We start from the raw sequence: 13088 nt of genomic DNA, 5'->3' as shown, positions 1-13088 counted from the left end.
TTAGATTTTTTTAATTGTTCTTTTCCTCTAGCAAGTTTACTATCGGATCTCTACAGAATAACGTGTACAGCTAAATAACACAAGAATTTGATGAATTACTTGTATTCTGCACGTAGCCTACAGCTACATTTAAGTACATAGGTTCAAAGGTACTCTCCTTTGGGGTCTCGCGATATTTCAGAGCTGTAGCGCCGTCCAGACCGCGAGAAGATGAGCAATGGCAATAGAAAACAAACCTGGGGAGGAATTTGACACAATTTTCAGTCGAAACGACTCCCTGGAGCTCTCCTCTCACCACGAATACGACACTACACACGCTCGGATTTTCAAGATAATAGTAATAGGAGACTCAAATGTGGGGAAGACGTGTTTGACCTACCGGTTCTGCGGGGGCACTTTCCTGAAAAACCCTGAGGCAACTATCGGGGTCGATTTCAGAGAGAGGACGCTGGAGCTGGACGGAGAGAGTATCAAGGTGAGAAGTCCCACATTTTAAGAAAGGCACACGGCAGATACCTGTGAACGTCCACTGCTTTTTTGTCTATGTTAGGTTTATAGGTCAGCTCACAGAGCCTGACCTGGAGTCTGTTTTCAGCCTGTAGGCATGTGATGGAGCTTACTTTGACCAGTTGTTAAAATGAAGGCTTTGTCACCCCTATGAGGCCATTGTCATTGTTCACAAGAAAGGGAATAACGAAACTTGGTGTAAAGCCAGTTCATAGTCATTTCTGTTCTTGCACATATAAGTGTTTATTTTCATTCTGTGCCTGCTTATAGTCCTCATTTGCCTGGAGATTTTCCCCCCTTTTTACGAGCTTCCAGTTAAAGTGAAACAGATCATGCCTCAGTCTGATGAAGTGATCCAGATGCAACACAATAACAAGTCACCCAAGTAGATTTTTAATAGTTTTTCCCGCACATTTAAACCCATTTTTGGAGGTGCTGTCAAAAAAAGGTCTATTTTGGAGCACTTTCCACAGCAGACAATTTGACTCATTACAGTGGGAACATGCAGTCTATTATAATGACACTAACGTTAGCTCTGTCTGTCGGTGTTTCAGTAAACCATGACAGTGAGTGAGTAAAAGGCAGTGAGCCAGGATGCACATTACCCGAATGCCGATAAAAGGAATTCAGCCATCTCTGGTTTAATAATTTAAACCTCAGGTTCTCCTTCTGTAAGATGCCCAAGTGTCTGCTGCAAAAATGTCCTAACTATCCTAACTTAACCAACATTTTTTTTGAGCAAGTGCAAAAATCCAGCAGTTGTTTGAGTCTGTGGTGATAATGTATGGCTTATTCTGCTGTGTAGTATCCTTCCATTGTTTCCCTGAAGCTGCTAAAACTTTGTTTTGAAAAAAAAAATCAAGATGCATCATGCTGAAACATTAAGAAAAAACAGTATTTAACTCTGCAAAAATAGAGATGTATATTTACACACACACACACACACACACACACACACACATAAAGCATATTTAAGCACTGCTTAGTAGGAACAAACGTTGAAGGTTGGAGTTGAGTAGCATAAACAAAATAGGGAAGCTGGAATGACGCTTTGCTGCCTCCTATTGAACTGGCTGGCAAAAACACAAATATAAAATAACACTGGCCATATGCTTTAAATAGGACTCTGTGGCATCATTTGTTTCTGCTGTGCTAGTTACAGATTTGGGACACAGCAGGTCAGGAGCGCTTCAGGAAGAGCATGGTGGAGCACTACTACCGCAGCGTCCACGCTGTCATCTTTGTGTACGACGTGACCAGCCTTTCTTCCTTTGAGAGCCTCCCCGAGTGGATTCAGGAGTGCAGCCGGCACTCCGTGGGGCCCCTTGTGCCCCGCATCATGGTAGGAAACAAGTGTGACCTGAGGGACCGCCGGGAGGTTCCCACATCAGCCGCACAGTGTCTCGCTGACAGCTACAACTTCCCGCTGTTTGAGACTTCAGCCAAGGACCCGTCTGAAAAGGAAAACGTGGATGCTATCTTTCTGACTTTAGCTTACAGGCTGAAGAGCCACAAACCCCTGAGACTAAAGCAGCCCAGTGAGAGCAATTTGAGGCAAATGTGGAACCAGAGAGAGCGGGAAGCAGCAACTTGTCAATGCTGAGGTCACCTACATCCTTCATGGATGTACTTTGATTATATAATACTATCATGGCGGTCCTTCAGGAGTGTGCTGAGAAAAGCAGATTTCAACAACACCGAGGCTTAAAATTTACAAAGCACTCTCATATCAGTTAGCTAGAAATGACAGAAGCTTGGTAAGATTTTACAATTTTCCCTGCCTGGTATGAGGCACAGCTAAATTAAATAAACAAGTCAGTAAAATGCATGAATGCATATGGAGCTATGCCGAGTATTTGTAGCCCAAACTGCACTTCGGATCACCGAGTCTGCAAACAGAAGATTGCAGAGCGCACTTTAGTGGATGCATGATCATAAATGATATGCAGCCGTCGCCAGTACAGCAGCATTACTGCACTATAATGTACCTGCAGATCTCAATGCAATTAAAAGACAAACTTAATGAAGAGAAAATTTGGTTTTTGTGTGTGTGTGTTTAAAGGGACCAATAGGATATGCTGATACTGTGACGAACACTGCAATTGAATGTTCTGAAGTGATATTTTAGTTCTTAAAAGTGCAGTGTGAGACTTGGTGCTGTTATTGAATGTATTTGTGTCAGCTCATGCACATGGACAGCTGTTTGGGGAGAAAGCTCAAGAACTCAAGGGATAAAATGTAGCTGCTCCACATAGTTCACTTGAAAAGCATGCCTAAAAAGAAACTCTGTGGATCTGAGGAAAAACACCACAGCTGACTGTTTAATTTGTTGCATGTATACAATAATAATAATACACTGTACAGATGCAAATCAATAAAAGTGGTTGTTTCAGTGTCATGTTTTCTGAATGTTTCTGGTGTTGTTTGCCACTCAAAGTGTTATGTGACTGCTCTGTCAGTTATTGCTTCACAGCTGGTGTGTCAAGTGTTTATTTTTCATTTTAATTCATGACCTGTAGCCAATCTAGATCCACTTTAATTTGTGCTAAGGGAAAAAAAGTCTCATTTAATCACCTGAAAAGGATCGTGTTACACGATTAAAAGTTCCAAAACTACAGCTATAAGCTTTTTAGTGAAATCAAAGATACCTTGCAGTATTTGACACATTAGCGACGACCAGTGGCAGACTTGTGCATGACATAGCTCTTTTGATAAATTAGCGAAAACACGTAAAATGGCAAACCCTTCACTTGTAGCTAATTGTGTAGTTATACATAGAATACATCTAACAATTTAGGCCTTACTAGGTTAGATTTTCACTGCGTTAATGGCGTTAATATATAAGCAGCGATCACAGGTCAGCAACCGAATTGCTTTCATCGGCGACGTCTAGGGTGTCACATTTACCAGCTTGAGCAGATCCGTGAAAGCAGCACGGCAAAGAGCTGTTTGTATTCCTCGCGCGGCGTCTCCGCGGCCATGGTAACACTGTCCTCAATGCTGGACATCTGATTAAAAAACATACAAGCGAGGGCTTTTCATACAGGTATGAGAATTTTTTTCCCTGTGAACACGCAATTAAAATTGAATTTAGCTCGTCGGTAGGGTGTTTTTGTCTGCGGGCAATTTGAACGCAAGCTGGGAGGATTAAGTACCGTTTGGGTTATTGGCACAGGATTCGTTTTGTTTTCTCGTCTGTGGCCTAGTGGCAAGCTAGCAAAGGGCTAACGCCGGTAATATTACAGGGTGTGCTCAAAAATTTGAACAGAGGTTTCATTTAGTGATCAGGTACAGCGCCTCGGGCAAATGCGTTCATTCAAAACCGACATCAGCTAGCTTAACTAACGTGCTTTACCGGGTGTAGCCGTTTCTGAGTTATCTGATGGGCAGCCGACATTCGAGGAGCTGCTCCACCTTGTTATAAGATTCAATTATAATGAGGACACGTAATGATAATAATATTAATAAAAGGAATAAAAATGTGGAGGCTTTAGATTGAAACACTGAGCTAGCATTAACCTTTGAACTCTTACTGTTTCACTAATCAGGTCATGCAATTGCTTGTTTCTTATTTCCATGTAGCTGTTATTAAGCATGAATCTGGCAGAAATATGTGACAACGCCAAGAAGGGCCGTGAGTACGCCTTGCTTGGGAACTATGACTCCTCCATTGTGTACTACCAGGGCGTCATTCAACAGATCCACAAGCACTGTCAGTCCCTCAGAGACCCTGCACTTATAGTCAGATGGCAACAGGTGAGTCCCCTGGTATATTAGTTACTGAACCTGAGACTTCAGTTCAAATGTACGTGGGACTTAATCCTGGATGAAAAGCTTTCCTCTAATGTCAAAGGCTGTTTTTTTTTGTTTAAGGTGCATTATTTTAAGAAAGTTTTAATTTGTGTAATTTCTCATGTTTGTTGCGATCTATTAGCTTGGTCGTCTCTGGTGGACAAAACACATGTAAAAGCATTATAAAAGAAAAACACATTATAAGAGAGAAGCATGGCACTCAGAGAATCCTGAATTTAAAACTAACTACCCAAATTGTTGCACAGACAGACACACACAGGCCATATATATATGTATATATATGTATGTATGTATGTGTGTGTGTGTGTGTGTGTGTGTGTGTGTGTGTGTATATTGTGTTTTACGCCCTGCTTCGTGAAGGAGTTTTTTGGTTTTTGTGGTTTTGTTTTGTTTTTTGCCTAACATTGTGCATTGCTTGGTGTTTTTTTTTGTATGTTTTTGTTAGTTCAGCTGCTGTATTTTCAGCTGGATGGTCAGTGATGCAGTGCAAACACAACACTTCTTCCGTTTGTTTCCAGCTTGGTAAGGAACTGACTGAGGAGTACGAGCAAGTGAAAAGTATCATGGCAACGCTGGAGAGCTTTAAGTCAGAGAAGCCGACTGACATCCAAGCCCTGCAGCCAGAGGAGAGACTAGAAGATCCAGCTGTGTGGCCCCCTCCCATCCCTGCAGAGCACAGGTGTGTGGATGTGTTGGAGCTACGTTTTTAGCTTCATGGATTTTTTTTTTCTTCTTTTCCTGCTGTCAGTTAAAATAAATAAGTGAAGTTTTGAATATGTGAGCCAGCAAACATATACCAGCTGAGGTATCAGTTGGAAAGAAGAACATAAAGTAGTTCTTATTTAGCGTTATAGTAAGCATGTCGCACTGTGATCTCAAAAAGTTTGGGTTATAATTTTGTTTTAAACTATACTCCAATCTCACCCATTATTAAACTAAATGCCCAGTGCAGTGTCTTAGCCTCACTTTCTAAATTCTGGAGGAAAAACTGTATTATTTTAAGTCCATTAATTCCATATAATACATATAATACCAGGAAAGCTTAGAAAGATTCTTGCAGACTGCTATCTTTTTGTCAGTTCTCTCTTTTTTTCTTTTCATGTTGAGTTTAAAACAACAAAAACACAAAATATGGACTTTTTTCCCCTTTAACTGCAGATTACAAATGCTTTCTCAGTGGCAAACTATATATGTATTTAACTTACTGAACATCAGTTTTGACAGAGATGATTGTTAGTGATGCTACCCAGAAACTCTGTGGAACACAACATCTCCATAAGGAAGCGCTCTTTAAAGTACAAAGAGACATATTTTGCATAATCACTTTCATCTCTACAAGCACAATGTGCCTCTGCAGAAAAGTAGCAGAGCTGGTTTATAACTAATGCTCTAAAGGAACTTTTGGTAAACCGATGGAAACCTGTGGTTGATGGCTCTCTGTGTAGGTGTGTCCTATTATTATCACACTATTATCCATTTCTATATTCCTGCGCGTGTGTCTCTGTAGGAATCCTGTTCCAATAAAGCGGCCCAACAGTGGAGTGAAGCAGCAGAGGAAAGAGTCCCCTGGCCTGCAGCATCGAGGGGCAGGGCCGGGAGGCCGTGCTCAGGCCAACGCTAAAGCAGACCGGCCGGGATTCACCAAATGCAAAGACGACAAGGTTCAGACTCCAGCTGTGTCATGGTTTAATGCACAGATTGATAAATAGGAAATGAGTAAGTCTGTGCTCCAAACACATCAAGTTTTTGTTCTGTTTCTTTTCCACCTTTTTGTCTCCATTAGGGAAAGAAAGGGGGAGATGTGCAGGGGGATGAAGGGCATAAGAAGTTTGATGGCACAGGATATGACAGTGACCTAGTGGACTCGCTGGAGAGAGATATTGTGTCCCGTAACCCTAACGTGCACTGGTATGGAAGTATCCTCTGATACTTATATAATACTTCTAAGGTTCTGCAATGAGGACACATTTCAACAGTGCTGCTGGCTAATTACTTTGGTAAACTGCAGGAATGACATTGCTGATTTGGAAGATGCTAAGAAGCTCTTGAGAGAAGCAGTGGTGTTGCCGATGTGGATGCCTGATTTCTTTAAGGGCATTCGCCGCCCTTGGAAGGTACACACACATACACACACACCTGTGATTTTTCACATATTCTCTACATGCAAACTTTATCTAGTTCCTTACTGGGGGTTTTAAAAAACGAGTGAGTAATTGCAGAAATCTATAAAGATGTTTTTCAGCTGTGAGCTACTCACTTTGTTCTGGAACACACCTACCATTTTGAGTGTCTTGCAGCATGTTGCACCAGCTACATCAAAGTTTGAGCGTTAAGGTCAACACCAACTTCTACATCAAGACTAGTTAGCTTCACACTAAATCTAGTACTTTATTCCAGTGCACCATTTCTGTTGACACCATCACTGTCAACTCAAGTCAGCCTCAGTTCAGTTCTGCAGACTTTTGTTTTATCGTGCTCCTTTCTGTCCACATGTTTCCAAACTTTCCTGTATAATTTCCTAAAAAATTATCGTCTCGTTGTATCTGATCATGTGAGATTTGGCCTCATGCAGCACATTTCTCTCTCTCACTTGACTAATTAAAATGTCAAACTTATCATTTCTCTTCTAACGTTAACAACTCTGCCGTGGCATAAAAGATTCCACCAACAACTTAACAGTTCCAAGTAAATACAGCATAAAATCACGTTGAAGTCGTTCACAGTCAACATGTGCTTATTTTAAATAAAGACAATAAATAATAATATTTTGGCTCACCTAACAGTAACATTAACAGTAAATGTTAAACAAGTCGTGCCTGTTCAGAATCAGAAAGTGATGCTTTCCTTTATATTTCTGTCTTGTGTTCATGCATGCAAATTTCCATAAAGTCGAGGTTCAGCGAGTGGAGAGGGAGAGCAAGCTAACACAGAGAGCTTGACAAACATCACAAAAAACCATTAAATAATCAAATAATTTTCATTTGTGATAACTTCAGCCTCAAATAAATGACTGACGAGGAAGATGAAGACACATTTTAAGAATAAGAACCAATCTGCAAATGTCATTTGATAAAATGGAACAACTTGCATATGTAATGTCATTCATATTATCTATAAACAGGTAACATCTACCAATACACTGCAGAATGCAGTTGGCTAAATTCAGAAAGAGCGGTAAGCTTCGGAGATTGGCTGATCACGTAGCCTGATCACAAGTAAAATGCGCCAACTAAAATGTTTTTACAAAGTCAAAGTCTCCACAGACTCCACAGAGATGGGAGGCTTCTTCTGCATCAGCCTCGGTTCAACTTTCATCATGTGAGACTGCTTCCCCTGAGGCCCAACCATGTGAGGGTTAATACTTTATGGAGGGAGTTATAGCAGCACAATGCTTTTCATTTGTCTTATATAGGCATGCATAATTAAAATTCTTCACTAACTTTAAATAGATGGATAGTCTTTTTTTTCTTTTTTTAATCACTGAAAGTGAAGTAAAATTAAAGAGCGATAAGTCAGTTGCAGAGGAAAACAGGTTAATGGTTGTTTTCTCAGCACACAGGTGAGTGGAGGTATGTGTTTTATTAGCACGCACATTTTGGTCTACGCAGTTCCGTTTTGTTCTGTGCTCTGCAGCACGTCTGACTGTTTCTACTCCTAATGCAGGTGCACATACGCTCCCATCTGCTCCTGCTGAGATTCTGATCAATACCCACCGCAGTACTGTTTTATATTCCGAGTCGCTCGACTCAGTCCTGCAGTCAGCATAAGACACACTAGCCTAAATTGATTGAGGCATAAAAATAAAATTTCTTTAAAATGAAATGGATTATGTCAGCCGTGCTTCCTTTTGTGGTTTCTGTAATCTCCGTAGCAAAAGGCGCCGAGCAGATATAGAACTGTTAGACGCCGGAGTGGCAGCGATATTAAAAAATGGTTATAGAGGAGATTTAAATCAGGGTTTGACACTTTTGTTTAATATCACAGGCTTTTAAATAACACGCAATTATCCAGTCTCAAACAGGGATTACAGTCTACGGGAAGGCAATCCATTCACATTCAGACTAATATCCTATTCTCACAGGAGCAAGCTTTAGAGGTGCTGGTAAATGGATTTTTTTTCTTTTTTTTAACATCTGGACTGAGCTAGCCCCCTCCCCCCAAATCTCCTGTGTGCTCAACTAGCGTAATGTTTAACTTGGTATCGATCTTCTCATGTGAGTCTTGACAAGGCAGCCATTAAGTCTATTTCCCATGAAGTTCTTAAAAGGAATGTGGGAGCCGCATACTGATATAACGACTGTTAATGGTCGTAGTGATCTGAATACTGATCTTCTGTGTTTGCAGCCTGATCCTTTCTCTGTGTGTGTGTGTGTGCAGGTTCATTTGTTTACTTGTCTAATGTTTTAAGATTGTGTGACATTTTGCTTTTTTAGGGTGTATTAATGGTCGGCCCTCCAGGTACGGGGAAAACCATGTTAGCCAAAGCCGTGGCCACAGAATGTGGGACCACTTTCTTCAATGTGTCCTCCTCCACGTTGACCTCCAAATACAGGGGCGAGTCGGAAAAACTTGTCCGTCTGCTGTTTGAAATGGTGAGCGTGTGTGGAAATAAGCATTTGGGCCTATGGGCAAAATGCTGAACCCTTGCATTTTATCTCCTTCCCTGTGAGTGTGTGTGTATGTTTTTTGAATGGGTGAATCAAAGTGAAATTACAAAGCACTTTGGATAAAAGCAGCACAGAAGAATACGGCCGCTTCATATTTACATGTGTGTGCACTGCAGCGGAAAGGAAACTCACAATGCGAAACTTCTTCCTTCTCAGGCCCGATTTTATGCGCCAACGACCATCTTTATAGACGAGATCGACTCCATCTGTGGCAGGAGAGGAACATCTGATGAACACGAAGCCAGCCGCAGGGTCAAATCTGAACTTCTTATTCAGATGGATGGTTAGTGCATTAGAGAAATAGGAAGGTGAAGCTGTGCGTGGCTTGCTGTTAAAGTTGTTTGAGGGATTAATCAAGGATATTGCAAAAATTTGAATTAGAAGCAAACGGGACAGGTGTCATAATGCATTTGTCCCTTTGGCGCCTCATTACAGCTAAATAACTTTTTGAGATACTTTGAAACTGAATGTGTTGCGTAAAAAAGCTGAAAATTTTGTTTTGTTGTTTTTTGCGAGCAGGTGTTGGGGGAGCCCTGGAGGGTGACGACCCCTCTAAGATGGTGATGGTCCTGGCTGCCACAAACTTCCCCTGGGACATTGATGAAGCTTTGCGACGACGGCTGGAAAAGCGGATCTACATCCCTCTGCCCTCAGGTGACCTCAGCAGACACAGACTGACAGCACAGAAACTAAGATGACTGATGACTTTGTAACACCGTGGACTTCTAATCATTGTTTTATATGCCTCTCTACTGCTTTTCATTCCCATTTCTCCTTAACTGGTTTTCCGATGCATTGCCCTTAAATTAAAACAATTTTTGTGTGTGTATGTGTATTTGGATGTAGCTGTTGGTCGTGTCGAGCTTCTAAGGATCAACCTGAGAGAGGTGGATTTGGCTACAGACGTAAATCTGGACCTCATTGCTGAGAAGATCGAGGGCTACTCTGGAGCAGACATCACCAACGTCTGCAGGTGTGTATGTTTTAGAAACTGATTATCAGTTCATGCTTCATGTTTTATATACAGAACACAGTAAAGCAAATGCTGCTTTGTGTTCTTTGTTTCAGTATGCTCGTACCTAAACTATTAAAAGATTGTTATCACCGCACGTCACTGTTGGGGTATCATGTAATAAGTGGTGAGATGGCAAACTGTTGCTATGGAGCTAAAAACTTCTGATTGGCTCTGGGTCTTTAGCAAAGTTCCCAATTTGGGAGTGCTGTGTAAAACTTTAGACTTTGACTGATGTTATATTCTCCTAAGTCACTTTATCCAGAGTGGCTTACGAATGCTGCTGTGCAATTTATCTTTTTTAAAAGCCTGAAGCAAGAGTAGTGCTGCTTCCTCAGTGATCGTCCTGCTAGCACACTGGAAGCTCAGGCTTTTTCCTCTCTGTTTTTCACAAGTACTGCCACAAAGCAGTTTTCGTGCTCAGCGGCCTCAACCTTTTGGAAAAACTCCTTCCGGGGTAGGGATTTTGCCTTGCAATTTGAAAGGTGTGGGCCTTTATGTCTCTCCTTTTTGGTCAGTGGATGGTTAGGGTTATATCGCCACCTATTGCTTTGTCATGTTTTGGAGCCTGCACCTGCATGTAGACTAAATTTAAGTTTCAAGTTGTTGTCTTTTTAGTAAACCTCCGATTTTTGAATCACTGTGGTACTTTAATCTGGCCCTGTGCACACCCGCACTAAATATAATGATAGGATCATTATATTTAGTGCGGGTGTAAACTGAGAAAAAATTATTTTATCTAATGCATAACTGCAATGCCTTCTTTCAGTACCTTTCCATATAAATACCAATCAACTCAGGAACACAGGCTGCTAGTAATTTGCTTCATCTCTACCTAAATGTATAACTCTGTTATTACTTGCTAAACAAGCAAATTATGCAAAGAGTAACTGCACACACGCTAATGATAATTTGACTGTCAGATCATGAGGTCACGTCGTCCCTGTTGTGTTTTTATCAGCCCTGTCTCTTCAAACACACAGCACTGTTTTGATTGTAGTGCAGTGTAGCAGTTGTTTTAGTGTAAGACTTTTATCCTCACTGTCCTGTCCTTGATGTGGGGATCCTTTCTGCTGTACCACTGCCAGGAATGGCAGGCATTTCATGCATCCAAAGCTGTCTCTGCTCATCTCTCCCTCACATTGTTTCATTGACCTTGGATGCATGCTCATTGTCCAACATACAGCGTAGCCTGCAGGATTTCATCACAGCTCAGGCACAATCCTTTCTGACAGGGCTAAAACACAGCAAATGTGTAATTTAAAACAGTGCAATTATGTTTGGCGTGCCAAGAGTAACTGTCTTCTGTCTCTCTCTGTCCACTCCCTGCTTGTTTCTTTACACATACGTCAGGGACGCCTCCATGATGGCGATGCGTCGTCGAATCCAAGGCCTGAGCCCCGAGGAGATCCGAGCTCTGTCCAAAGAAGAGCTGCAGATGCCTGTGACCATGGAGGACTTCACCCTGACACTCAAGAAGATCTCAAAGTCTGTTTCTGCTGCAGACCTGGAAAAATACGAAGCCTGGATGGCTGAGTTCGGGTCAGTATAGAGATCGGTGGTGATTAGAGCCAGAGGGGCGAAAACCTTGAAAGGAGGACTGATAGCTTTGAAAATATTGAAGGCCTTGAAAAGCAGCAGTGGAGTGAGAGCTTGTATTTCAACAAGGCAGCACATCAGGGATCAGAAAGACTGGTGCCTTTGAGGGAACATGAAAACGGTGGCTTCACCCCTGCAATTTCACTTGCTGTCCAGAACTGTGTTTGTAGAGATGTCAGTCATCCAGCCCACTCAGGTGACCTGATGAAGGCTGGGTAAACCTCTCACACTGGGAACTTTTATGTAAACTACCAGCTTAATACACACAGGGAATGTGCATAAGGTTTTATACACGAGACCTCATGCAAGAACAGTTTTACACTGCAGAGCTTTCAAGTCCAGCATCTAAGAATACAGTTTGAAACAGTGTACAGCTGTTTTCACACAAGAATCCCTGGAAAAAGTCGAGGGAATTAGATCTGAAAATTATCCATAGTTGTTCTTTCCTACATGTGGCACACAGCAGGAAACAGTTTCCAGTCAGACTTGCTGTAGGTGAGGGGGCCATCCAAATAAGGCAGGAGGCAAGACACAAAATGTGTGAATACACCAGGAGAACATTTAGCTGCGCCATTCTCACATTAGTGCGGTCTGATTTCACACAGGCTTGAGCTGGCAGGTTAAAATTGTCTCCGATCACATGCGCCTCTGTGAAGTAATGTCTAGAATAATTCAAGGTGTGAAAACAGCTAAACAAGTTAGATATCCTATCAGACACACGTTGCACCCGGACAGTGACTTGCAAAAAGGTCACCGTCTTACAAAAATATTGGTGAAATTACTGCAGCACGGCAGGCAACATTAAAGAAAATGTCTTTCAAATTAACAAAAATAAGATTCAGTTTTTCTCTATATAAAGTGCACGAGTGGACCTCTCATGAATTTCATTTCAAAATGTGAGAAGTTCTCTTAAATCTGTCACTTAGGGACAAATCTGTTCTTGCACGAGGCCCCCGTGTCATAAAAAACATCTTGAGGAGCTCATGTATTTATTGCTGACTGAACAAACTTGAACTGAACCTCAATATTGTGGTAGGTTTAGAACAAAGTGTTGCACTGGCACACGGCGCAATATCTTTGTGTCTTTTGACTGAGTGATTGTCTGTTCTGTTCTGTTAAGTTTTATGTTGTGTTGTTGGTTTTAATATCTGTGTTTAATTAATGTTATGTTTCATTGAGAAAAACATATGTAGTCATACTTTTGAAAAGAAGACATGACCACTGGAACCGTGAATTTTTTTTTGTTTGTTTATTTGTGTGTTTTTAGTTAAATTAAAGAAGATACTTACCTCACTAAAAATCCTTGACTTCTTTTTTAAATGAAAATACTTAGACAGCTTATGTCTTGCAGAATAGAAGGTACACTCAAAAAAAGGCAAACATGAAGCAATTATTTGACATTTGAAATGTTTGGGTTTTTTTTTTTTTTAAGTTTATTCATTCAAATATTTAATCATTAAGGAAAATATGCTTGGTATGAACCAAATAGA

The 13088-nt window shown here is 41.2% G+C and overlaps 2 protein-coding genes across 3 annotated transcripts; both read left to right on the top strand.

The window, feature by feature from the left end:
* Window positions 1-198: 198 nt before the first annotated feature.
* Window positions 199-2894, top strand: zgc:101559 (Ras-related protein Rab-33B-like). 2 transcript variants are annotated; one of them, XM_063498258.1, is made up of 2 exons: window positions 199-475; window positions 1670-2894. In XM_063498258.1, exons 1-2 carry the CDS (start codon window positions 218-220, stop codon window positions 2108-2110), a joined length of 699 nt encoding a protein of 232 aa, XP_063354328.1. In that variant the 5' UTR covers window positions 199-217; the 3' UTR covers window positions 2111-2894. The 2 variants fall into 2 exon arrangements, with proteins under 2 accessions (XP_063354328.1, XP_063354327.1); XM_063498257.1 differs by having other exon boundaries at window positions 1664-2894.
* Window positions 2895-3440: 546 nt separating this feature from the next.
* On the top strand, window positions 3441-12881 carry katnal1 (katanin p60 subunit A-like 1). The gene is made up of 11 exons (XM_063499784.1): window positions 3441-3553; window positions 4090-4263; window positions 4839-4999; window positions 5828-5981; window positions 6104-6228; window positions 6329-6434; window positions 8754-8912; window positions 9144-9270; window positions 9507-9641; window positions 9834-9960; window positions 11353-12881. The coding sequence occupies exons 2-11, from the start codon at window positions 4102-4104 to the stop codon at window positions 11549-11551; spliced, it is 1455 nt and encodes a 484-aa protein (XP_063355854.1). The 5' UTR covers window positions 3441-3553; window positions 4090-4101; the 3' UTR covers window positions 11552-12881.
* The last annotated feature ends 207 nt before the right edge of the window (window positions 12882-13088 follow it).

Source organism: Pelmatolapia mariae, linkage group LG16_19 (assembly GCF_036321145.2).
Source record: "Pelmatolapia mariae isolate MD_Pm_ZW linkage group LG16_19, Pm_UMD_F_2, whole genome shotgun sequence".
In the NCBI taxonomy this organism is placed as follows: domain Eukaryota; kingdom Metazoa; phylum Chordata; class Actinopteri; order Cichliformes; family Cichlidae; genus Pelmatolapia; species Pelmatolapia mariae.
The sequence above is the reverse complement of the archived record's forward strand: the minus strand, read 5'-3'. Positions and strand labels throughout refer to the sequence as shown.